The 26,229-nt window shown below is 37.1% G+C and overlaps 3 protein-coding genes across 4 annotated transcripts; 2 read left to right on the forward strand and 1 right to left on the reverse strand.

Annotated features, from left to right (window-relative positions):
• Positions 1 to 368: 368 nt before the first annotated feature.
• Positions 369 to 14,648, forward strand: LOC133707900 (protein transport protein SEC24 C-like). The gene is made up of 25 exons (XM_062133359.1): positions 369 to 528; positions 807 to 1,749; positions 2,643 to 2,957; positions 3,242 to 3,316; positions 3,437 to 3,535; positions 4,065 to 4,176; positions 4,579 to 4,706; positions 5,518 to 5,637; positions 6,377 to 6,457; positions 6,993 to 7,070; positions 7,295 to 7,387; positions 8,014 to 8,068; positions 9,155 to 9,231; positions 9,674 to 9,745; positions 9,892 to 9,975; positions 10,194 to 10,313; positions 10,409 to 10,477; positions 11,044 to 11,121; positions 11,222 to 11,360; positions 11,773 to 11,937; positions 12,567 to 12,715; positions 13,081 to 13,260; positions 13,464 to 13,552; positions 13,679 to 13,710; positions 14,137 to 14,648. The coding sequence occupies exons 2-25, from the start codon at positions 883 to 885 to the stop codon at positions 14,244 to 14,246; spliced, it is 3,387 nt and encodes a 1,128-aa protein (XP_061989343.1). The 5' UTR covers positions 369 to 528; positions 807 to 882; the 3' UTR covers positions 14,247 to 14,648.
• Positions 14,649 to 15,738: 1,090 nt separating this feature from the next.
• On the forward strand, positions 15,739 to 19,920 carry LOC133709625 (PHD finger protein ING1). 2 transcript variants are annotated; one of them, XM_062135424.1, is made up of 7 exons: positions 15,739 to 15,960; positions 16,750 to 16,821; positions 17,437 to 17,624; positions 18,451 to 18,514; positions 18,659 to 18,752; positions 19,255 to 19,420; positions 19,502 to 19,920. In XM_062135424.1, the coding sequence occupies exons 1-7, from the start codon at positions 15,933 to 15,935 to the stop codon at positions 19,607 to 19,609; spliced, it is 720 nt and encodes a 239-aa protein (XP_061991408.1). In that variant the 5' UTR covers positions 15,739 to 15,932; the 3' UTR covers positions 19,610 to 19,920. The 2 variants fall into 2 exon arrangements, with proteins under 2 accessions (XP_061991408.1, XP_061991407.1); XM_062135423.1 differs by having other exon boundaries at positions 15,742 to 15,960; positions 18,653 to 18,752.
• A 349-nt stretch (positions 19,921 to 20,269) lies between these two features.
• Positions 20,270 to 24,962, reverse strand: LOC133709072 (chaperonin CPN60-2, mitochondrial). The gene is made up of 18 exons (XM_062134677.1): positions 24,807 to 24,962; positions 24,564 to 24,588; positions 24,322 to 24,453; positions 23,689 to 23,848; positions 23,364 to 23,539; positions 23,173 to 23,268; positions 22,937 to 23,041; positions 22,732 to 22,818; positions 22,558 to 22,647; positions 22,367 to 22,447; positions 22,191 to 22,259; positions 21,914 to 21,991; positions 21,704 to 21,799; positions 21,356 to 21,455; positions 21,088 to 21,191; positions 20,872 to 20,977; positions 20,699 to 20,777; positions 20,270 to 20,603 (listed from the first exon to the last, which is right to left on the reverse strand). Exons 1-18 carry the CDS (start codon positions 24,842 to 24,844, stop codon positions 20,492 to 20,494), a joined length of 1,734 nt encoding a protein of 577 aa, XP_061990661.1. The 5' UTR covers positions 24,845 to 24,962; the 3' UTR covers positions 20,270 to 20,491.
• Positions 24,963 to 26,229: the final 1,267 nt, after the last annotated feature.

Here is a 26,229-nt window from a genome sequence, read left to right on the forward strand (position 1 = left end):
GGTAAGATGTGTAGTAACCATACCTCGAACTAAGATAATTTCACTAAAGATCATAACTTTTGGAACATAGAAACATATATTATTATCGATTCTCTAACACACGATCGTGATCATCGTTGCTTGCAATTTTGATTAGGAAGAGATGAAACCTCCACACGTTTTGTGCCTTTCTACTTGTGGAAGTAAAGTTTTTATTTTATTTTTTTTTGAAACGGTAGAAGTAAAGTTTTCCAAGTAATGTGTAAATAGAATTTCTTCAAAAAATTATGAACTCTTTTTACAAAAATTGAATTTGTTTTTTGGTGAAAAAAAATTGTTTATTTACTAAAAAAGAAAGAAAGGAAATAACGGGGGTCCAATGCACATGGGCATGGGATTATTATGGAAAGAGTTTCATGTCTTATATGTCTCCGCATTCACTTTGGTCCGTTTTACTTTCACCAAGACTCGTTTTTTTCTCTCAGAAAACCTCTCGAGTCTCTGAATCGAAGCACAGAAGCACCAACCCACCACCACCTTCACTACCAGGTTTACTGATCGCAACCCACATCTTCTTTAATGTTAGATCTTGAAAATTTCATTGCTTTTTCTTCAAAGATTTTGCTGTTGAATTCGATCACCAGCAGACTGTTGGGAAATTCTCAGTTTCTTGAATCGTAATTGCTCTTTGAGTTGATTCTGAGGTCATCTGAGACCAAGCAGAAGAGTGATCTAATGCAAAGTTTCGATTTTTTTTGTATTTTTTGATTCAGTGATTATGAGTTTCTGAATTTCTTGTTCAATTCTGTTGTTTTTGCTGTTTGTAGATTTCGATTTGTGGTTGTTGAATTGGCTAAAGTTGAGGATTAGGGGATCTGGGTCGTTGAAATTTGTTGGGTTTTAATGGCAGCTTTTGTGCCTCCTCCAGGGGCACCTAGGCCCAATAACAGTAACACTCCACCAGGGGCACCACCCCCAAATTACAACCCTAACAATGCTCAGAGAAACCCCGATTCGTTATCCGGTAACATGCAGAATTTGAATCTTAATCGCCAGCAGCCTCCTCCCATGCCCAATTCTGCTCCTAGACCATCATCATCATCATCCCCTTTTGGCCAACCGCCGCCCTTCCAGTCATCACCGCCTCCCCCGGGGGCACCTGGTGCTTCTGCGCCTTATTCTCGGCCTGGCCCTCCCCCGGCGAGACCTGCAGCACCCCGTCCACAAGCAACATTACCCCCTGGCACCGCCGCAGTAAGACCTACTGGCCCACCTGTTGGCCAGTCTTCACCGTTTGGGTCTAGACCGCCTCCTGGGGCTTTTCCTCCTGGGGTAGCTCCTACTTCTGCGCCAGCTTCCAGTCCTTTCCAGACAACGGGTTTGCCAAGTGGTCCAACGCCACCACCGCCTTCATCAGGTCCTCGCCCTGGTCCTGGGCCGTTCGCTAGTGGTCAGGCTGTGCCCCCTATGGGCGCACCGGGTAGAATGAGTAATGGGCCACCGGTCTTTGGTTCTGGGGCTGTGCCAGGTGGACCTCGTTTTCCTCCAACTGGAAATTTACCTCAACCACCTGTTGGATCTTCACCAACTTCAGTGGCTCCTCCTCGTGCTCCAACCATGCATTCGGTGCTCGGTGGTTCAGCAGTCGGTGCTCCACCAGGATCTACTGCCCAACAAGCGCCGCCATTTTCATCAGGTCCTCAAGGCATGCGGCCTCCTCCTCCTGGTTCTCCTTATAGCCCACAGTCATGGCCAATGCAACAAGGGCAGGTGAGTGATATATTTTCACTTGTATTTCTTTTCTTGTTGTTGTTTTTTGTTTTACTAATTATTGATATACCAAATATCATAATGTTGCTTAGTTGTTAGTTGACTGACAACATTAACATGAAGCGGGTATATAATGTATAAAGTTAAGGTAGATGTCCTATTTTAAACAACACCTAAGGTATGTAAATATTCAAATGTAAGATCAGATATGCGAAACCAGATATTTAAATATAAGATATCTGAAAGTAGATAGTTTGACTTCTGCCACAAAATCATTTGAAGGGACTATGTGAACCTAAGTATTATTTAAAATATCTGTTTCCGTTCCAGAAGTGCACTTTGTAGCTAACGTGTATACTGTTATATACAACAAGTGGCAATTGGTTTGTGAGCTTAGCAGTGCACCTAGTTCTCACTATGTACAAACTCAAAGCTTGTCAGCACAGACCTCCACCCTCTCTTCAAGAGAAACACACTCTTACTAGTGCATGCTCTCAAGTTTCAGCGAAAGCATCTATTAATACACAAGCATCATGTACTACAATACAAAAGCATCATATCGGCTCTTCTAAATTTCTTAATATACTAGCAACAATATTATGATGCCACATGCTAAAGCATTACTTTGCATCTTACAACTTTAAGTTATAAATAGTATTTCCTGAAATAAGCATACTTCCACTATTAAAACATGAAAGTTACCATATAGGGTATAAGGTTTCCACTGCTTCTATATACTAGAGTACAAGTGCTAACAGTAGATATCTTTGTAAATATAATTCTTCTTTTGATCAATAAAGCCAAGTGGTGGACAATAATCATTTTAATGGGTAAAATTGATGGACCTTTGAATTCATTTCTTATGGGAGTCTGAAATATTTGAACATCATTAGGTGGCTCAACCTCCACAATTTCCTGGGTCTGCTCCACCTCCACAATTTCCTGGCTCTGCTCCACCCCCACAATTTCCTGGCTCTTCTCCACCTCCACAATTTCCTGGCTCGGCTCAACCACCTAGAATGTATGGAATGCCACCACAACCACTGCCAAATCAGTCCATGACTACCATCTCATCGGCTGTTGGTCAAACTGGAACTCCTATGGCTGGGTCATCAAAGATTGATCCCAATCAAATTCCTCGGCCTGGACCAAGTTCTTCAGTACTTCTGCATGAAACTCGTCAGGCCAATCAAGCAAATCCACCTCCGGTATTTATTCATTCATTAACTTGAAGAAAACTATTAGTTGATTTCAATATATGCTTTAGCTGTATTTCATGATGCTACATTACTTTTATACTCACTTCAGCCTCCAGTTTGTACTAAAGTATAGTTTCACTTCCATTTGTTGCAAAAGTTCATGCTGCAAAGTAAATTGTAGAGAGCTAAAAGGCTGGTTATTGCCAGTCACTATCTTTATTCTGATTCTTTTATTATCTTCAAGCCTGCTACAAGTGAGTATATCTTTCTTCTGATTCTTTTTTATTTTGAAGCCTGCTACAAGTGATTATATCGTCAGAGACACTGGGAATTGCAGTCCACGTTACATGAGGTGCACCATCAATCAGGTTGGGTTAGCTTTTATGGATGGGCTGATCTGTTTGTAAAACACTTTCAGATCTCACTTTTAAAGGAGCAATTTTATTTATTTATTTTTTATTAATGTTATTGTGTTGTCTCTATACCAGATACCATGCACTGCTGATCTTTTGACAACATCAGGGATGCCGTTAGCTTTGTTGGTTGAACCTTTTGCCCTTCCTCATCCATCTGAGGAACCAATCCAAGTACTTCATAAATTCTTTTTTTCCTGCACATAGCACTACTGTTTATTTTAGATACCATAGTTGCTGTATTTGTTCCTTACTCCTCAAAACGAATTTGTTAATTAATATATTTTCAAATTTGAATTTTTTTTAACGTTTATTTGTTACATCATATAAACAAAGACTTTATTAGAAGAAAGTGAGTCAGGTACTTGATATTTGATAAGAAAAAAAAGTAAGTTAGGTACGTTTCAGCGTAGGTGAGTAGTTTACCAAGAAACATTTTTTTTTCCTGAAAAAGATCCGACACAAAGAATAAATACGACAATAGAATCCTACCTGTTAGCATTAAAACCATATTTACTTTGCATGGGAACATGCTATATAATTTTTCTTTCCATAAGAAACCCTAGGTTCACTTTCATAATAAAGTCAAATTTCTCTTAATTAATATATTAGATGAAACTCGAAAACTTAATTTGCACTTAAAGATATAGCAATCAAAAGATGTATCCGGCTATAATTTTTGTACTGAACCTTTTCGTTACAGGTTGTAGATTTTGGTGAAAGTGGCCCTGTTCGATGTTCTCGTTGCAAAGGCTACATAAATCCTTTCATGAGGTTCATAGACCAGGGCAGGCAATTCATCTGCAATTTGTGTGGTGAGTAAGATATTTTTCTGCACTTGTGTATGTTTATGTGATCTGTTCTTTCTGTTTATGGTGTGGTACGACATTGTTGCTTTGTCTTGTTTTGTTCTTACTCTTTTTTTTTTGTTGGTACGTGAATTATTTTAATTGGCTTAAAAAGTTATTGAACTTCTTATATTGTATACAGTAACCGCTATCTTTTTAAGCAATGACTATAAATGTTTTATAGCCTTAATGAGGTTTATGTGGTGCCAGTTGTATATTCTTGGGAGTATGTAACTTACAATTCCTTCTTTTCTGCTTGACATCTTGAAGCTCATTAGTTTGGACTGTGAATTAAGTTATATTGTAGAGTGTTTATGTGTATAAGTTTCTAAAATGGTGAGCTTACAATGTATGCCATTTCTTGTGCAGGATTTACTGATGAGACTCCCCGCGACTACCACTGCAATCTAGGTCCAGATGGCAGACGTAGAGATGCTGATGATCGGCCTGAGCTATGTAGGGGAACAGTTGAATTTGTTGCCTCAAAAGAATACATGGTTGGTTGATTAATAATATCTGCAATTCTTGTTGAAGTCTGATTATGATATTCCCTTACCAGTATAATAATATGCATCATTTTTCTTACTAAAGAAAAACAAGAGGTTTCCAGCATCTCGGGTGCCTCGTCAATGTATTGACGGACTCATATGCATATTTACTTTAGGAATTTTTATAGCCCTCAAAACCTTGCTTCCTCCTCCCTCCCTCCCCTTCACTGTCTCCCATTTTCCAAGAAGGTTTTGGCAGACAAGATGGGGACATGCTATACTCTTAATCAGGACCATTGAGATGTGAACTGTTGGTGCGAAGTGTGTGCAAGATTCTCAACTTGGCAATATAACATGCTATATATCTGGCAAGAGAACATATTTCCTATGTAATATGTGTATCTTGGCCAAGAGACCTACTACTTCAAATTATTGTAGGCGTAATGTTAAAATGCTTTTTGGTCCCTAGAGTGTCTAGAAAATTGCATTAGCATTGAAAGTTTATTCCCAAATATCGTTTTCCGAATTTATTTTGCAACAAGATTCTCTTACTTAACAAGGAAATAGAAGGAATGAATATATGGTTTTGCATGTAAGTGTGCTAGTATTCTCTGTTACTTGTTGACATTATCCGTTGTTGTAAACTGTCTTTGAACCCTATTGGAAGAGTTTGTTTTTATCATTTGATGGTTCTTTTTCCAAAAGCCTCTTGAACAAAATAAACACTTTTACTTACCTTCACTGGAGTTGTAACTTTGTCGTACTCATATATATTCTCTTGATCACCTCATTTTCTTCTTATTGGCTATAATAATGTTAGGTGCGTGATCCCATGCCAGCTGTGTACTTCTTCCTTATCGATGTATCCATGAATGCCATTCAAACTGGTGCAACTGCTGCAGCTTGCAGTGCAATCAATCAAGTTATTGCTGATCTTCCTGTGAGTTCTTCTGCCTGCATGCAATATTAAGTTTTGAAGCAAGGGTTTGACACTGTAGCTTGGAATTCAACGAAAATTGTCCTCTGTATTGTTTATTTATAATTTGTTTTTCCCACTTAACAGTCTCGAATAATTAAATAGATTATTTGGAAAGAACTTAATGTCCGTGAACATTTAGTCTTTGTACTGTAGATGTTCTCATCAGTAGTTCATCTTGGTCTTGGATTTCTCAATTTTGCTGTTTCCATGTTTGTTTAATGGCATTTAGGTTGACAGGAGGATGCAGTAGATAAGCACAAATTTGGAGGATTAGCTATAGATTTTTTTTTTCTTTTTTCATTCAATTTTGAGAATTTATGTGGCTGACCATATGACCAAAGTAGGCATAGATTGTGATTGTATATACTTTACTAGTGAAATTTACGAGCAGTCCATCAGCCAGTATGAGAATCACCAAACTCCAAAACCCAGAAGCCCTGAAAACAAACCCTAAATCAAAACAATTTAAGTTAGCAGGAATGCTGGAATGTTTTGATACGGAAACCTGATTGATTTATTCCAAATTACTTTCAAAGCCTATATTACTCTGTTTTTGAACATCATGTGTAGGGGTTTGTCTTTATGAGAGTATGATTTATTGTTTCATTTTCCTGAAAGCTGAATAGTCATTGGTTTTACAATAATTACCAACTGCAATAAGAATTATAGACAAATTATGTTGATCTATTTATTGTTGCAGGAAGGTCCTCGGACAAGGGTGGGGATAGCAACATTTGACTCGACAATCCATTTTTACAATTTGAAACGTGCACTGCAGCAGGTTAGCATAAGTTGTACTTCTTTCTATTTAAAGTCAAATATATGAATACTAAGAGCATGCACTCTTTTGCAATCTCATGACTTCATTAGATGAGGATTCTACTTGATATTTTTGTTTGAGCCAGGTCAGGGTTTAACTCTTGGGAAAGATCTAATTAATTTGTGATTAAACGTCTATCTGCACACACACACACAAACAGCTCTATAAAAATTGAAGACTTTTTGATAGGATGCAAGGTGTCTTCTTTTCTCTCACCCCTATAAAAAATTGATGATAAGTTCTAGGTATATTGATCTAAGATTGCATTTCTAGTTAGGGTTGAGGAATGGTGGGATAGCTTCTGCTAATCGCTGAAAGCTAGACGCTAGACTATATATAATAGTGAAGGGGGAGGAGGGTTTTTTTATTTTTTTAATTTTTGTTAATTTTTTTTATTTGTGTATCCTTGGATGGCTTTCAATTCCTTTTTGGCCCATAATTATTCTGGAAAGGTTTGACACTGATTATGAATTGTGACTTTCAAATTTTTTTGCAGCCTTTGATGCTTATTGTTCCTGATGTACAAGATGTTTACACTCCTCTAGAGACTGATGTAGTTGTTCAGCTTTCCGAGGTTACCAGCTATTTCCCTAAACAACAAGCATTTATGAGTCAATCTGTCAATCCATAGCAGCTATTATCATCTCCTTTCTGAAATGTATAGAAAAGTTGAGAAGTTGTGCATGGGTTATGAAGCAGTGATTTGAAAAAAAAAGGCATTTATGAGTTCATCTGTCATCATAATTATTAAAATTTTGCATGCCTCTTATTAAACTAAATTATCTTGTGGATTTTCAGTGCCGTCAACATTTGGAGCAATTGCTGGAAAGTATTCCAACTATGTTTCAGAATAGTAAAACTGCTGAATCAGCTTTTGGTGCAGCAATCAAGGTATGCTATAATGTCGTAATGCATATTGCATGAGACTGTATTATTTACTTTAAATATTGCATTCAACTCAGAGATCTAATTTGTTTCTTTTAGCTGTGAACTCCTTGTTCATGACTTTTGTATCTTGTTTCTCTTAGCTGTGACTTCAGTGCCTTTGATATTTGAATTCTTACCCATGAACTCTGCTTTGTTTATTGTTTTATGTGCATAGATAGATTTAGTACTTCAAACAGAAATTCAGTTTTCTTATGAAAAGAAAAAAGAATAGACAGTATTTCTCAAAAAAGGAAAAAAAAGAAGAAGCATAGAGTAGCAGCTTGACTGCAGTTGATCAACCAGTCCACCCGTTGATCCTTGTCCTTTTTATTTATGCAGCAAGGTTTCTAACCTTGATTTGACGTGCAAAATGCATTTCAAGTTTGTAATCAAATTTACTTCTTACACATTTTTTTCGCATTTGTTGCTGTTGTGGCCTCAAGTCTAGCTACATTTGAATACCTGTACGAATTTCACATTTGTTTTTGTAGATGTGTAAATTCTTAGTGTGTGAATGTAATACACACACACACACACACACACACACACACACACACATCATTATTCATACTATTTCCTTTATTATGTAGGCTGCTTTCTTGGCAATAAAGAGTACTGGAGGGAAACTTTTGGTGTTTCAGTCAGGCAAGTTCCAATCTACTTATGCTCGTCCTTTATATGCTATATCTTTATAATCACATCTCTAGATGATTGCAAGAAAAGAATGAAGAAACGAGTGGTTGGGGTTGCAGTTACGTCTAGTTTAGAGACCCAAAAGAAAATAATAAGTATTCAAGTCTGTTGAAGGATCCAAGGTTAAGAGTTCCATATACATTAGTAGCGTCATAAGAAGAATTTTGAAAAATGTTTTAGTTGCATAAAACTTCAGGCAGTAGACTCAATAATGTTACCTTTTTGTTGTTGGTTACAAATAAACAACCCAGAACCAGAACATACATATCAAATTAAATGTTCTAGTTCGCGAGTAAGCTTTTCCTCTATGATTAGAGGTTATGATATCTCACCATGACTCTCAAGTAATACCTATGATATAATAATTTTCTCGCTTTTATCTTGTATACCTTTTATAGACTGACATCATTTACAGTCACTAGAGAAACAAATTTGTATGCAATTGCAAAGCCATTTTAACTTCTCTGCACCTAAGGTCAATGTGTTGTTTTGGATTGCTGCATGCAAGTTAAGCACTTGGTATATGCTGCGAAGGTCTCCATTTGTTTGTTCCTTTCCTAACTGGAGTATCATGTATAGATAGGAGGGAAAACATTGATCACGTGTTTGTTCACTATCCGCTGGCTTTTTAGTTTTGGGGAAAGCTATTTATGGATGGTAGCTCAGTAATTTGCAAGGTTGTTGTGCTATGTTGGGAGAATGGTTCAAGGGCTTAGGTGGTGGGGAGCAGTCAAAAGTTACCTGGGTTTGTATTGTTAACCGGAGAGAAACAGATGTGGGCATTGGTTTTGATGAATTTAGGGATATATATATGCTGTAATCTTATTAGACAGAAAAGTAGCTGGGAGTTAGGTCTGCTGTTATCTTTGTTTGTTAGGTGTATAACTTGTATTTCCTATTTTATTGTTGAGGTGGACACCTTGCTCCATTCATGTTAATTGTTTTTGTAATTAAAAGGGTCCTTCCCAAAAAAGGATATTTCAGAGTATCTGGTTTCTTGGCATCTCAGAGCATACTAATGATATATGCTGTCTGCAGTGTTGCCATCAACTGGAATTGGAGCGCTTTCAGCTAGAGAGGCTGAAGGAAGAGCTAATATATCTTCAACTGAGAAGGTACAGTTATGTTATTGTACTGCTTTTGTTGCCCTCTGTGTTTTTAGAGTATATCACATGACTTGGTTTCTCCTTTCCCTGTCTGGTTTGACAGTTGCTTAGATAGCATTCTCTTCTTAGTGCATGCTTCTACTGAATTGTTGCCATTTTTTAAATCTTGCTTTTGGGCAACTTATATACAGTAAAAAAAAAGAGGCAATTTATTAATCCTCTAATTATCGCAAAAGAGATTGACATCTTGGGCGGTAGGATATATGTTTTATCATATGCCGCCGAGTAGGTTTGAATATGTCAAATGATTATCTGATGCTCATAAGGACCGTAGTTATGTTGTTGTCTCATTGCTTAACAAATTTGACCTACCCCAAAGATGTTGAATGGTGATGAGAATATGTGTTCTTGTAGTGTTGGAATTACGTTTTCTTACTCTACTGCGTTTCAGGAGCCCAATAAATTACTCCAGCCCGTGGACAAAACTTTGAAGACATTGGCAATTGAATTTGCTGAATATCAGGTAAACTTTAAGTAATTTCTATCCTCTTAAAGTCTTAATGATCATTAAATTATCAATGGTTAAGTATATCGACCAAGAATTCTAGTGGTCATGGTAACTGTTGAGAATAACTTTTTCAAACTAATTTTCTCCACGAAACTTTCCAGGTTTGCGTCGATTTATTTATCACCACCCAGTCATACATAGATATTGCTTCTATCTCAGTCATCCCCAGAACAACCGGAGGGCAGGTATTAATAAATCCTATCTTGTAATTTTACCTGTGTGATCTTATTGAGGATTTTCTCATCATTTTCTAGTCTTCTCCATAGTTCTTTATTCAAAAACTTAATTCTATCATTAATCTATAAGATTAGATTTGGAATGCATCTAAGAATTGCAATGATAGTTTGTTTACACTAGTGCTCAGTTCATATTTTAACGTTCAAGTTTTTCCTCAATCTTCCAGGTTTACTATTATTATCCCTTCTCAGCTCTCTCTGATCCTGCAAAGCTATATAATGATCTTAGATGGAATGTCACAAGGCCGCAAGGTTTTGAGGCAGTGATGCGTGTAAGATGCAGCCAGGTAATTTTATTTTGCAGCCTCATCTACACTATTACATTATGATTGCTTATTGTTCTTAAAGTTCTTGTAATATAATTTTCTTTTCATCATTGTAGGGTATTCAAGTTCAAGAGTACTTTGGAAACTTTTGCAAACGCATTCCAACAGATGTCGACCTACCTGGGGTTTGTACAATTCTACAAAACTTCTAATTATCAACATCTAATATTATGGTTGGCACCCATCATTTATCTTGCATGGAAGTAGAATGCCGGTCAACCACTGATTATGTTGACCCAGAGTAACATTAATGAAGATCTTACAAACTGAGAATAAATCTGGGTTTTGCTGCTTAACTATGGCTCATTGAACTATTCTGTTTTCTGTTTTCATTCTCCTCTGTCGTCTCTTTTTCTTTGGTCACTAGTGATGTTGACTCACAGTAACATCAAATCAAGATCTTACAAACTGAAAACAAATCTAGCTCTTACTGCTTGACTGTAGCTCGTTTTATCACTCCCTTGTTTTATTTTTGTGGTTCTTCTCTCCCCTCTCTTCTTCTTTACAATCTAAGAACAAGGCTGGCTCTTACTGCTAAGCCATATTTTGATTACCTTATTATCTGTTTTCTGGTTTTCATGCTTCCATTTCTCTCCTTTCTTCCTCCCCCCTTTTTTCTTGGTCTGGTCTTGGGAAAGTGGCAGTGGTCAAATACTATGTTGAATAATAACCAATTCCTTCTATGCTGCAGATTGACTGTGACAAAACTATTATGGTAACGTTAAAGCATGATGACAAATTACAGGATGGCTCAGAATGTTCTTTCCAGGTAGCTTTGAGTTCTCTGATCTGTCATCCTAAATGACGTTATCTTGTCTGTTGTAATTTTTGTTTCATTGTTTAATCATATTTATGTTTTTCATATCCAGTGTGCTGTTTTATACACGACTGTGTATGGCCAACGGAGAATTCGGGTTACCACTTTGTCTCTGCCATGCACTAGTATGCTAAGTAATCTGTTTCGCGCTGCTGATTTGGACACTCAGTTTTCATGTTACATGAAGCAAGGTATACAAATATGCTATTTTTCATTAGTTCTCTATACTTTTGTTGCATTTGTTATGGATTTTTTCCCACTTTATGGTTGTACAAATATGCTATTTTTCATTAGTGCTCTCTACTTTTGTTGCATTTGTCATGCATATTTTCCCACTTTATGGTTATTGTTTTCCAATATGTGGTGATTATTTTCCTCAATTAAACCCAATGCTTAAAATTGTGAATTAATTTATGACAATCACTATTTTCAACACCATTTTTCATCGGTCACGTCTGACAGATTGAAATGCAGACGTAGATCCTATGTGTCCTTTGTTTCATTCACATGCTGCATACTGCAGATTTAATACTTTTTAGTGTGCTTGTTGACGATAAGATAATATCAAAAATTTCTGATAGTGAGTTCTTTTTATGTAACTAGCGGCAAATGAAATCACGTCAAGTCCCCTCTTGCGTGTACGGGAACAAATGACAAATCTTTGCATCAATAGTCTGCTTTCATACCGCAAATTCTGTGCTACTGTATCATCTTCGGGACAGCTTATTCTTCCAGAGGCACTGAAGCTCCTGCCTCTATACACCCTTGGTATATTCTTTTCTTACTATTTTTTTGGGGCCAATTCTCATATACTTATACTGACTCATATGAATGCACTTTTTGCTTATTATATATTCAAGTATAAAGCTATATTATGTTCTGCTTTCTGCCATTGAACCCTATTGTGGCTAGTAATATCATGTGTAGTACGTGGAGCTCTTCTATATTCTGTTACTGTTTTTTCTTTTTGGGGTAGATTCCCTTTTCTTTAATCGTCATCATTGCTTTAAAAGGTTCAATTATCATGTCATTGATGATTATCTGATTGTCGTGTCACATACATACCTTCCATTGAACTCTACATCCTTGAGAAAGGAACCTTTATAAATCCACATATGACTTGTTACATCATTCATTTCAACTTTTATGAAATTCAATAATACATTAATTCTGAAAGACAAGTTAAGTGTTTCTTTTTTGGCCGAATTACTTGATTTAGCTCTTAAATTCCATTGAACATGATAGATAGCATGACCGCTAGAATTCCAACAGATTGCTACTATTCTCATCATTTCTTGGTTGTTGGTGGCATTTTCTGTTCTCATTGATAACGGATTAGCTTCTTCCATTTTGTGCTTATTTATTTTGATAAATTTTATCATTCTTTCCTTTGTCAGCATTAATCAAAAGTACCGGACTACGAACTGATGGAAAAATTGATGAGCGGTCTTTCTGGATCAACCATGTTTCCTCCCTGTCTGTACCTTTGGCAGTTCCACTGGTGTATCCCAGGATGGTGGCTGTCCATGACCTTGATGCTAAAAAGGTGCGTCATTTTTTTTTTATTCGCCTATCTCCCCATGGTTGTGTTATGTGTTGAAGTACTGCTGAAAGTTCAGATCACTTGGGTAAGGTTGTTTAGGGAGGCGAATGTGAGTTTGGTTGCTGTAGCTTCATCTGATGATTCATTATGCGAGAATTATAGGAGAAAGATGTAGTTGATAGTGGGGAATGTGCTGGTTGATGGCTATCTTTGTCAGTTTGGATGGAGAGAAAAAGGAGCATATCTTATAGTTTGAACATGTTTCTCTTTGACATCTAACAATAGTTTGTGGCTCATAACAAAAAACAAGAATTGACTTCTAGTTGAAAATATGCATTGAACACTGTCAGCTTCTTGTTAATTTTCAGGAGGGTGATGGATCTCTTATTCCTCCGGTGATTCCACTTTCTAGCGAACACGTTCGTGATGATGGAATATATCTTCTTGAGAATGGTGAGGACTGTTTAATATACGTTGGGAACTCGGTGGATTCTGGAATTTTACAACAGTTGTTTGGCGTCACCACTGCTGATGAACTTCCTACTCAGGTAACCTTCATTTGAAATTTGACTCTAGAGGCTTGTTTAGGTGACTGAAATATAGGGAAGGTGCTCAATTAACTATTTCTTGCTGTTCAATTGTAATGATTTTGGGTATCTGTAACCTTTGGGCATGGCTAGAATTTGTTATTTTGAACACTTTTCTTTTTGTGCAATTTATCTTTGTTTAACATAAACGTTTGTTCCCCCAGTTTGTGCTGCAGCAGTATGATAATTCATTATCAAAGAAGCTGAATGATGTGGTAAATGAAATACGCCGCCAGAGATGTTCCTACCTGCGGTAAGTTTGATAGGATTTCTATTTATTATTTCTTTTTTCCAGGGAAGAAATGAATGGTGATGCACCAAATTAATTTAATATTTGATGTTTTCAGCTAAATCAATTTTTAATTTGTTTTACTTGCAGATTGAAATTGTGCAAGAAAGGAGATCCTTCAGGTGAGCGTCCTGAAACGAAACTCTAATGATACTGAATTAGAAGTGCCATGTGGAAACAATATGCTGCATATACTTTTTATCATCTTATAAACCCTGCTCTTGTTTTGAAGGCCTCACCGCATGAAAATTTTCAATCGGATAAATCCAGATAATTTCATATGGATTTTACTTGCATATATATACACAGATGCGATGTTCACTACAAAAATATGTAGTATACCATAGAGACACACACATACAATGCCATTAAGTCTGATCCAAGGCTGAGATACTATCATGTAAAAAAATTTCAAAAAAAGGAAGAAAAAGACAGAAAAAAGTAATAGATACTATCAACCAATTAGTTAACATAGTTTTTTAAATTAGAAATGCAATGAGATTATTATTAATTGGTTTGATCAAGTTTCGTTTTCTTTGTGCTTGCAGGAGCATTCTTCTTATCACATTTGGTTGAAGACCAGAGTCCCCATGGCCCCTCCTATGTTGAGTTTCTGGTACATGTCCATCGGCAAATACAGATAAAAATGACTTCATAACAGCTTATGCTTTAGTTTGGAATACAAGTTTTGAGCAACTACTTCCTAGAGCACATATTGATTCAAAAGGATAGAAGAAAAATTAGATGCTTGCAGTACATCTGCATTCTGGGATCGTCCCACAGGCACCGTATACATCAAAAAGCAAGCAGAGTTGAGTTTTGCTATGATAGGTTTGTTAAAACTGAAATATCAATTTCATAGTGGGACAATCATGTGATAAAACCTTTTTTTGTTGTATTCAAGTTATTCTTTCTCCTCTCCCACCTCTTTTCCATTTGTACTTTTGAGTCTGACAATAAAAAAAATTAGGATGTAATATGAGAACCATGGACGGGAGGAAAAAGATTGTAAGAATGCTCATGAGATGACAATTTTAAGTTATGGCGATTGCTCATCAAATCTTTGTGACCTCTGTGATCCCTCTTTCACAAAGGATTTTGACATAACTGCAATGTGCTCTGATGTTCTGTTCGGTTGATTATATTCAGTTTGGTGCATTGTAACAAGAAAAAACCACTCGTCGTAGTTTAGCAGTATCAGTTTACGATCTATCGAGTTCTCAATTTGTCAGCAGCAATGACCATCTCTCACCGTTCTGTCGCCTGCCCGCCTGACACCGGCACCTCTCTCATTCACTCTTTTTCTTGTTGCCTGCTATTGCATCCAACTTTACCTCTCGCAATTGCAATGAGATTTTTGATGGAATTATATGACTCGGGATATTATTGAAATGTTAGGGATTGCGTATTTAATACAAAATGTAAAATAGTACCGAGTTGGATCCATGAAAGAAAAATTGGATTTTCTTTTTGATTACATTACAAGTAATAATATACAATTAGGTTTTAGTGAGCGTCATCAAGTCTTGTTTACTCTGCCTATTTACTATGCAGTAGTTAATAGTCTATAGGCTCCTTTTATGAGCATGGAACCGTCAAATGATTGGACCTAATCTATGTATCACTGAGCTATTACCACAAACTCTTTTGTTTTTTTGAAGGGTACCACAAACTCTTTATCTACCCATAGATGGTAGAGATAGGATATGTAATGCTCATTTCTGGCTTGAGTATTAATATATCAATATGATATTATTTCAAAAAAAAAAAAAATTGTGTAGAATTCATGATAGTACCAGCCAAAAAGATGAATTCTATTGAGACAATTCTTATTATATAATAAATATATAGTTAAAATTTTAAAAATATCTATGACTGAAATTTAATGAACAATGTGAGCTAAAACTCAAACTGAAATTAATTTCAAAACAAATCAGAATAAATCAACCAAAACCGAATTGGACCTGTTCCTTTACAAAGTCACAAACCCTATGTACCATCAGTATTTATCCTATATTAGTATTAGTTGACTCAATAAGGCTTATGATTAAATTTTTGAATAAACCCTACAATTGCCCTTAAATTGCTTGATGAGAAAAGATTTATGTTATAAGAACAAAATGGTAAAAATGCACCCAATGGGGTTTGTTGTTGGTTGGCAGTTGATACCGGCCGCTATTAGTAACTTTCCAAAATTAGACTGCAGTGTTCTCTCTCTCTCTCTCTCTCTCCTCGTACGCGTCCGAAATTTATAAAATTAAATTAATTATTAGGGTTTTCAGAGAGGGACGAATTTGCAATCAGCAATCGAAGTTAGTATTAGGGTTTCATTCAATTCATAATTATGTCCTTCCTCGAAGAATTTCATGCCAGTAAGCCCTCTTTCCCTCCCTCAATTTCATTACACTATTGATTGTTTTGCTTTTCAGATTCAATTTTTTCTGGGTCTCGAAATAATTTGATTCTAATACGCAATTGGGAAATTGAAATGTACTGGGTTTGTGTCAGATAGTTCACTTGTGTCTCAAGTTTATGCCTTTGGGTAAATTGATTGAGGGGACTGAGCTCAACTTTGTGTGGTGTAATCAAAATTCAAGGAACAAAATCATTATTCAAAAATTTGGGGATATTCAATTTATGGAGAACGAGTAGATGAACTTTGGGTGATAGGACACTATATCAAAGGAAAAGAGCACTACTTGTCATGAATACCGGAATATCATCCCTAAAACCGAGTTTTTATGTGTTCTTTCGTTCAGTCGAAGCAACCCAAAGTAATGCTTTTACCGCCCATCTCAAACCCTTCATCCATTATCAAATCCTTGTACTTGTAAGGTTAAAGTAGAAAGAGTGGATTACGGAAAAACAAGTAACTCTGCTAGGCAGAAAAACTCTTAACTTCCTGGTGTTTGCATTTGATAGAGGGCTTGTGCTGTTGTGTTGTCAAAGCTTGACTTGTTCCCCCTTATTGGCTGCTTTCCTTTGTCTGTGGTATTAAAAATCTAAAAATCAAAATCTTGAGTTCTTATGATGCATTTTCAAGCTACGTGCAAAAACCATGCACGCAGAAGAGACATTCTCCATAGAAACTTCTATTTTCTTTTCCTGTGTTTGCGTTTCTTCAGAATATGACTGTATATCGAATGTTTGCCCTTTCACAGATCTGGAGTCTCTGCCTAATATTCTGCAAAGGCATTATGCAGTGTTACGTAATCTAGACAAGAGTTTACAAGGTACGCTTCTGCTGACTTTCTCTGTCAATTGCTATTATCCTCTTGTTATGTATTTTTATTGATTTTTCCTTTTTGTGCATTGAATATTATATACTATATCATTTGAGTACCATTTACCAGTCGGTTATCTAACTAAGCTACAGATGGAAAGATGCAATCATCACTAATTTCGTCTATTCAGTAGGTCGGAGATGTCTATTAGTAATGATTATGTTCTTCACTTATAGGTGCTAAGCCATAACATTTCAGATATGTGATTGAAAAAAAGAAAACACTCAGTGCACCACATAAGGGTCTTAGTGTATTTCATATCTTTTCTGGTTGAAGTGTTTTTTGGAAACCTTTCGCATTACAATTTTGATTCTTTACCCGTCTTTTAACATTGTATGGATGCTATTTCTACTTCTTTTTGATGGCTGAGAGGGAGAGTCAGAGATATCTTTAGTAACATAGTCACTGGAGACTTTATTTCCATCCTTTCCTTGTATTATTAAATTTCATGTTGACAGGGAATTTTAAAATCTGTAAGAGTTATGCGTGGGCAAACTCAAACTAGTCTCCAATCTGTTTTGTGGGTTTCTAATGCAAACTGTTGTTTCATATCTTTTTGTGCAGATATCCAAAGACAGAATGAGCAACGTTGCGAACAAGAAATAGAGGATATAAAGCGCGAGATTAAGTCTGGAAATATTACACCTGATAGTTCACTTATTAGATTCTCAGATGAAGCACTTGATGAGCAAAAGCATAGCATTGGGATTGCTGATGAAAAGGTCATGCTGGCTGTTCGGGCATATGATTTGGTATGTGGTGGATCTCCATCTTTGTCTATACATATAATTGCTGCACTTGTTGGTTTTGCAATTTTTTAAATTCTTGTGATCTTTGGATTTCTATTTTGGTATCAGTAGTTCCCAGATCTTGCTCCTTTCTTTGTAGTTTTTTGTTAGGGGTTGGAACACCTTTTCCATACTGGTTACCCTTGCACTCCTGTTCAAACACATAAAATATAGGGATTAGGAGAATGCTGAAAAGGGGAATGTAAATGGACCCCACCCCCTGCATGCAAGATAATGCATTTAACTCCAAGTTTATTCATTTTTTTTAGTTCTCTGTGTTACACTTCTAGTTTTCTGCACTAATTCTATAGAACCAATTTATCGAGTACAATTTGCATGGAAAATTGTTATCCCAGATCTCTTGTTAAGGCATCTGCTGCAGAGGTTTTAATCTTTTATAAGGAACCTGGGATTTGCACTGTAATAGTCCATTCATTTGGGAAGTAACCAATAGAAGTTATCATGGCATCATGGTGGGGATAGGAAGTTCAAATCCTGTAATTGCAACCTCTTAATTTATGTTGAAGTCTGTGTGTTTTGGTTCCGTAATTAGAAAGACTCCCCAACATGAGTGTATAGAAATTGGCCTGTTGTTATGATTGGTGTTCTAGCTGGCGTACATAGATGTTTTTTCTCTGTGGATATCTTGTCCGCTTTTCTGTACATTATAAAAGAAAATAGAAAATAATTAAACTGCTCAAACTTTTGAAAATTGTTGTAATTGTACAAAATATATCATTATTTAATGTCTTTTTTCCCCTGATAATTTCTATCTGTAATTAATGTTCAGGTTGATACACACATACAACAGCTTGATCAATATTTGAAAAAAATTGGTGCAGAGCTCCGGCCTGGTATTCTACTTTTATCCCTTTTCCATCTTGTTGAGTATTTGATTTTTACACGTCAAACTACAGTTGTTGAGTATATGTTTTTTACACAGTTTGTCCTCTGAAAGGTTTCATAATTTTATAAGGACATAATTATTTCAGCCTCAGATGGTGTTGCCGCAAGTGCCATGCCTGCTCCAAGTCTTGATGGTGGTGCAAAATCTGGAAGGAGCAGCGAAGGTGGTAGAGGAGGGCGTAAGAAGTATTTCCCTTTCCTTGATCTTTTATTTGAATTTTCTGATTCCATGCATCTACCAGATTTTCCTCTTTTAACATTTCTTGAATGAATTTGTGCTATCATACCGCCATGATAAGTTGCATCATGTATAAAAGAGTGAAGGCTAAGTTTGAAAGGATAGGGAAAAATTATTCAAAACAGAGACGGTTCCTTGTAATCAGAAATGAATAGGGCAAGATAAAAGGAGGAAGCAAGTAGTTCGCTACAAAGAAAGAAAGAAGCTGAGATAAACGTAATCTTGATCAGGATTTTTTACAGAGGGGACTCCTGAAATTCATGTAGTTAGTTCCATTACATACTTGGCTCATGAGATGTTATTTTCTTTTTGTTTCTTACTTCTTCTGATTCCTTCAAATTTTCTGGGGTTATTGGGGAAAAGGCAATGATATAGCCTGCCTGGTGGGCATGTGAATGATATGCTTAATGTCTCTCCAGTGAGACCTAATGATATGTACGTTCTCTGCAGAAAACAGGCAACAGTAGCAGCAACAGCACCAGAAGCTACACCTGCCCCTGCACCTGCAAATCCTACTGGTATGGATTTGGATATACCAGTGGATCCAAATGAGCCAACCTACTGTTTGTGTAACCAAGTTAGCTATGGAGATATGGTTGCATGCGATAACCCCAATGTATGTCATCTTCCCCTTTTTTTATCTCCTTTGAGACTCACTGTATACTATATTATCTGATGGTAGATTTTCCTCCAACAGTGCAAGATTGAATGGTTCCATTTTGGCTGCGTTGGTTTGAAAGATCAGCCAAAAGGAAAGTGGTATTGTCAAGATTGTTCCGCATTGAGAAATCGACGCAAAAGGTAGATGATGCATAGAACTGGTCCTGGACCCTTGAAGCTGACACTGAATTTTAATGTCCTTATCACCAAGTTTATTTGGCAGCCCTCGTTTATTTTACACATTTTTAATTGCTTTACAGGAAGTTAGATTTGTATATCATTTTGTATTTATAGAATTAAAGTCGTGGTACCCAACAAAAGTTCTCCTGCAGTGAAGCTAATGGATTTGCACCGAGTTGAAGAGTGAAAGTAATAAATTGCTTATGTCCCCTCTTCAAATTCTGTGTTTTCCTCATTTTCCTACTATGTTCATCTTCAGGCTTTGCTGAATCTAAATTGGCTATTGCAACAGCCAGTAGTATGTGATTTTTCTTTTTATTATTTTTTATGTCAACAATCTCATTTAGCAATATAATGACCGTTCACCTACTTAACGTCGAATAATGTTGTTTTAGGCTGTTGAGCATGACTTAAATTGAATTTACTGAAAATAAAACATGAGATGCTCTTAGGGAACAAATAGAAAAGTTAGGATGATGTCGCAGTTGCTCTTAGATGGTAGCAGGAAATTCAGGCCAGAAAAGAAACTCATCCAACACTTTGGTGGCCCTTAAAATGCTACAATGCAAAAACAAGCCGCAGAAAAAGAAAGATCATCCTCACCAACCTGGGATGCCCAAACAAATTTGAGGAAGAAAAGTTTTTATTTGAAAAGAATTAGATGCGTACATTTAGTTTGAAATTCTTCCCGGCAACAACTTCTCTGTCCTGTATTACAGGATCTACCTACACACTGATCCCGACCAAAAAACTCACATGACTCGCGATCCAAACAAATCTAAATACTGATGCTAGTTTTACATGCCAGTTTTGTGGCCTCTATAGTGAGTTTGGAATGGGGCAGCCCTCAATAATCCATGCCCCCCATGCCACCCATGCCACCGCCCATTGCCGGGGTCTCCTTGTCACTAGGAAGTTCAACTACGACGGCTTCAGTAGTTGTCAGCAAAGATGAAATACTGCACGGAAGGCCAACAAAAATCAGTGGATGAAGAATCAGAGCTGATACTGATTAATCAATAACAGCAAAGGATTGAGGAGCTCTCCAGCTTACCTTGCAGCATCCGTTAAAGCGGTCCTAATTACTTTCAATGGGTCTATTATTCCAGCTTTGACCATATCAACATATTCACCTGCGAAGCAAAATGAAACGAAAAATCAACCTAATCAGTGCGAGGAGATATCAATTTCCAGCATCATTTTAGTCATTGAGGAAACATCTATTACCTTTAGCTGCATCATATCCCAGATCAGGGTTATCTTGCTCCAAGAGCTTACCAACAACAACAGCTCCTTCAACCCCCGCATTAGAAGCAATTGTGTGGACAGGTGCCTGCGTGGGTTAATACATAGGGTTTAGGGTCTAGGCAAAATCTCATGAACTGTAATTCAAAGTAGTTACTCGTAGAAGTCAAACTCAAGAGACAAGCAAAATATACAAACCTTCAGAGCATTCTGAATAATCTGAACTCCAATCTTCTGATCAAAGTTAGCAGTTGGAAGTTTGTCCAACTCTTTAGCTGCATAAAGGAGTGCAACACCACCACCTGCGAAGGGAAGAAAGTAGTAAGATTGTTCAGTCAGATATATCAGGACAAATAGATAGAAAAATAGAAGTGCCTTATGCAATAAAGCAATACTTCAAACCTTATCTGGCGTGTATAATGATGAGTTGATAAACAAATGAGCACAAATCACATGAATAAATTACCTGCTACTATACCCTCTTCAACGGCTGCCTTTGTGGCATTCAGGGCATCAGTAACCCTATCCTTCTTCTCATTAACTTCAGCTTCACTAGCTCCTCCAATCTGTAGAAGAGGCAAATTCAACCCCAATTGTTATCCATAATTCCACTTACCAAGAATGTGTAATAAACAAAAGGTGAAGAAACTAAACTTGCCGCACAATTTTTTTATCACATTTTTGAGTTCAAGGTTAAAATGAGGTGGGGACTTTACTAGACATAGAATGTAAGTGAGAAGTTCAAGGTTAAAATGAGGTGGGGACTTTACTAGACATAGAATGTAAGTGAGAACATATCAGAGAGTAAGTGGACCTTCAACACAGCAACACCACCAGAAAGTTTTGCCAGTCTCTCCTGTAACTTCTCTTTGTCATAATCAGAAGTGCTAGCTTCAATTGCTGACCGAATCTGTTTGCAGAATACAATGGAGAGTAGTGGTTAAGTACAAAAGGACAGGTGACTGCAAGTATTAACAAAAAGGAAAACTATATCTTAGTTTTTATATATCACAAGGAGACAAACCTGTTCACATCTTTCCTCAATTTCCTTCTTGTCACCAGCACCGTCAAGAATTACAGTGTCATCTTTTGAAATTGTGACCTAAAACACTCATCCAATCAATAGGAGAATGAAGGCAACCCATAACTAGCAAAATATCACAATTGAAGGGGAATTCCTTTAATCAGTAACAGTTCTACATGTAGATATTTACACCCAAGGTTAAATTCTCCACATCATAGAATTGCATGCCATGGTTAAGACTGCCAAAGCATAGAAAAACTTGTATACCACTGCTCACCTTTTTGCAAGTTCCAAGCATATCCAGATCTACTTTCTCAAGGTTCAAACCCAGCTCTTCAGTAATAACCTAAGAAACAAAGTAAAAGTAGTCAGTTATGGTTCTAGAAAAATATGATTGATGGGGTCAGTGTGTATTTATGAAATAGAAAACCAAGCAAGAAAAAAGAAACTTACAGTGCCACCTGTGAGAACTGCAAGATCCTGCATATTGGATTTCCTATTTTCCCCGAAACCAGGGGCTTTGATAGCACAAACCTGTAGCAACACCCATTAGATTAGAAAATGCTGACATCCAAACATAAGGAACTAGATCACCACATGGGAAGACAAATCAAACCTAAATAATTGAAGGAGTAGAAACGAACCTTGATTCCAGCACGAAGCTTATTTAATATAAGTGTTGCAAGTGCATCACTTTCCACATCTTCTGCGACAATCAGCAAAGGCTTTTGCCTCTGAATGATCGAAGAGAAAGTTGTTAACCAATTTTATCAAAGCAAAAACTTGCCAATGTAATCAAAGCAAATTTAAATGCTTGCCTTCAAAGCCAACTCCAATACTTTAATCACAGCATTAATATTTGAGATTTTCTTCTCATGGATTAGAACTAAAGGATCTTCCAATTCCTGTCAGCACATGGACATGAATAAGTTTAATTAGCATCATAACATTCTGACTTTGCCAGCAGTTTAACAAAATAATTCTGTAATAGCTTCAACATAGTAGTAGCTGATTCAAACTTACACATTTTTGATTTTTTGTGTTGGTGATGAAATGAGGAGATATGTAGCCTCTGTCTAGCTTCATGCCCTCAACAACTTCCAACTCGTTATACAATGTTTTTCCATCCTGTAAAAATTAACCGGTGTGCCTTTAATACCATGGGTATAATACTATAATTCAATCCCCACTAGGAGCGAGCATGCCTTAATAGAGACCAGAAGCCAGTTACTTGAAAACTAGTAGACTATGTAACTTACAGCGATCGTGATTACTCCTTCCTTGCCAACCTTCTCCATGGCCTTTGCAATCAATTCACCGATTTCTCTCTCGCCATTCGCCGATATTGTTCCAACCTATCAGCATTAATCCACAGGAACAAAAGAATTTAGATGCATCACAAAGCAAGGATTATATGGAAGAACCAAAAATTGATTAACATGGTACAAACCTGTGCTATCTCTTCAGAAGTGCTAATCATTCGGGCTCTGCTCTTCAAGTTAGTTACTACAGAATCAACTGCCATGTTAATACCACGTCTGAGGTCCATGGCGTTCATACCAGCAGCAACTGACTTGCATCCTTCAGTGTAGATAGCTCTTGTCAAGATTGTAGCACAAGTAGTACCTACAAAGACACTGAGAAGTTGTAATTTAACAGTACCAGTGACGTCTTAATTCCCTTTCCAGCTAATAGTAGAATCTAAGGATGCATCACTCAGCTTAAAAAGTATATGGATAGATGATTAAAACCCCATGTTAGAGGATAGGACTTACCATCACCCGCTACATCATTTGTGGCATTAGCAACCTGTTTTACAAGGCTAGCTCCGACATTCTTAACTTTATCCTTAAACTCGATACTTTTTGCAACTGTTACACCATCTTTTGTTACTTTGGGTGCGCCATAGCTTTGCTCAATAACCACATTACGACCCTTTAACAACAAAAGTTGAGTCATATCAGTAAATAAAAAAAATAAAAAATCACAAGAACAAGTTACTAAATTCAAGGCTTTTCCTTCACCCGATAACCAACCAAAAAGCTTTGAAAGACCACTGGAAAGTTTACACATATCTAGAAAGGTGGAAGGTTTCACCACTTTCATTTCAGATTTATACAAGAATTGAGGAATCAATAAACTTCCAATCACGTATGCGCAAAATGCACCAACAGATCCATGTCACCGGATCCATAAGCATAGTGTCAGCCTCACGAAAACCACAAATCCAACAAAGATATGATCCAAATTCACAAACGTATAAAATGATTGAATTTGATCATAGTCCAAGTTGAGCACTCTTAACAAAATAAACTCTACAGTCCTTTCCGAGATCAAAACATAACACAGATAACTTAACAGCACATGAATAGAAGATTAGCACAAAATGGTGGAATGTGGAAGAACACCTTAGGGCCCATTGTGACTTTAACAGCATCGGCGAGGTCTTCGACACCATTGAGCATGAGGGCTCGGGCCTCCACGCCAAATTTAATGTCTTTTGCTGCATAGTTTCTGCTCCAACTCAACCTACCACCAATCTGAAACCACAAAGAAACAACACATCAAAAACAGAGTTTCTCAAACAGAACAAACAAGCGTTGTAACGCTTCAATCAATACACCCTTCAACGCAAACCAATCAAACGAACCTGCTGGGCACTGTTCCTAGCAACCCTGAAATCCAAAAACAAAAAAAGAATCAAACTTTGGAAAAGATCAACTGCCATAACATATAGCACAATGAAATGAAACTTCTCAGGCGAAAGAAAGAATTGGGTCCCTGAATTGAAGGATTGTACATTACGTTTTTCTGAGGACTAATGTGTAGAATTGGAAGAAATGAAAAGAACCCAAAAGAGAGAGGAGATTGAGTAAGGAAGGGGGCAAAGTACCGAGCTTTGGAAGCGAGGCTTGAAGCGAGGCGATACATAGTGAGAGAGACGAAGCAGAGAGAGTGAGAAAGACGGTGCAAACTTGCAGAGGGAATGGTTGGGGGAGTCAGCAGCGTGTGTTCTGGTTATTTAAAAGTGAGGGTGAGGAAGGGTCTAGAACCGTTTAGGGTTTTTGCCGAGGGTTTTACTTGAACACTAGTCTTCACTAGTCACAGCTTCTAGTACATCTTTTGAAACAGTTTGATGAAACCCACTATAGTCAAAGCCCAAATAACCCACAAATTGGAATATAGTTTGGGATTTCTCACGTGTATATGGGGTCCAAGATTTTGGGTCAATATGTTTAGTCCACACTAGAAAATACGGTCCGCGTGATGTCGCGAAGGTAATTTTAACGAAAAGTTAACAGATATGGTAACGCAGTGCAATGTTTGAGGTACCATTTAGAGTTAAAAAAAAATATTGTAAGGTGTTTCTTTGAAAGCATTGTAATGTATTTTGGATCGAGTGTTTTGCTTTGGGAATTTGGTCTTATGTGTGTGCATTGGATTGATCGTGTTCCATGTTTTCTTAGTTTTCCTCTTTTTTTTCACCTTAGTTGTTCTTTACTTAAAGAAAAAGAAAAAGAAAATTAATAAAATTGTTGGTACGACCCGAACCTGAAATTTTACTCGTTTACTAGTCATTGGACGTTAAACGAAAAATTCTTTCACTTGTTGTTTAAGTTTCAGTACTTTTAGTGGACCGAAAAATTGACTTTTTGTTCGAGTCATTTTTTGAGAAAATTTTCTTCAAGAAAGTCGTAGACAACGTTAAACCGAGTCCGTGCATATGTGGTATGCTTGAATCGGAGTTCGTATGTGAAAGTTATGGCCGAAAAACTAAAGTTACTGTTCATGGTAATTTGGTTTTAAAAGGGAAAGTTACTGTGGTAGGTTTCCATTTTTGGAAACCCACCCCAGTAAATTTCTCTCTCTCTCTCTCTCCTACCCTCTCGGTTTTTCCGGCGTTTCCCCGCCTCCGGCCACCTGATAGCGTGCCACAGGTGTGGTTAGGACCGCCTCCTCCTCCCCCTCAAGCCTGTGGTGGTGGTTCACGGCGGATTGGCCAGAAAAGAAGAGATCAGAGCCAAAACTGATCACTGTAGCAATTTGCTTCCACCGCGATTTCTCCCGATTCCAGCCACCGCGATTTCTGGAAAGCCCATTCCTCGCTGAAGGATCCCTCCAAGTCTCTTGAAGCGAATTGAAGCGAGGAGGACGAATCGAAGCTTTGAAGTTTAGCACTGTTCACAGCGGCCTTTTTGCTGTTCAAGGTGATTCCGACCAACCAAGGTACTTTCCAACATGGTGAGTTTAGGGACTTTTCAGATTAAATTAGAATGTTAAGGACTGAAACGACGATAGAGTCATAGTATAGGGAC

Source organism: Rosa rugosa, chromosome 5, assembly GCF_958449725.1.
Source record: "Rosa rugosa chromosome 5, drRosRugo1.1, whole genome shotgun sequence".
NCBI classification, from domain to species: domain Eukaryota; kingdom Viridiplantae; phylum Streptophyta; class Magnoliopsida; order Rosales; family Rosaceae; genus Rosa; species Rosa rugosa.

Excerpts from the sequence above, each read along its gene's own strand:
- LOC133707900 (XM_062133359.1), top strand. The coding sequence starts at position 883 with ATGGCAGCTTTTGTGCCTCCTCCAGGGGCACCTAGGCCCAATAACAGT. Across the intron at positions 5,638-6,376 it reads AAGTTATTGCTGATCTTCCT|GAAGGTCCTCGGACAAGGGT; the intron begins GTGAGTTCTTCT and ends TTATTGTTGCAG. Across the intron at positions 7,071-7,294 it reads TAGTTGTTCAGCTTTCCGAG|TGCCGTCAACATTTGGAGCA; the intron begins GTTACCAGCTAT and ends GTGGATTTTCAG.
- LOC133709625 (XM_062135423.1), top strand. The coding sequence starts at position 15,933 with ATGTCCTTCCTCGAAGAATTTCATGCCA. Across the intron at positions 16,822-17,436 it reads TCTAGACAAGAGTTTACAAG|ATATCCAAAGACAGAATGAG; the intron begins GTACGCTTCTGC and ends CTTTTTGTGCAG. Across the intron at positions 18,753-19,254 it reads GGTAGAGGAGGGCGTAAGAA|AAAACAGGCAACAGTAGCAG; the intron begins GTATTTCCCTTT and ends CGTTCTCTGCAG.
- LOC133709072 (XM_062134677.1), bottom strand. The coding sequence starts at position 24,844 with ATGTATCGCCTCGCTTCAAGCCTCGCTTCCAAAGCTCG. Across the intron at positions 23,540-23,688 it reads AAATGATGTAGCGGGTGATG|GTACTACTTGTGCTACAATC; the intron begins GTAAGTCCTATC and ends GTGTCTTTGTAG. Across the intron at positions 21,992-22,190 it reads TGCTTGGAACTTGCAAAAAG|GTCACAATTTCAAAAGATGA; the intron begins GTGAGCAGTGGT and ends TGAGTGTTTTAG.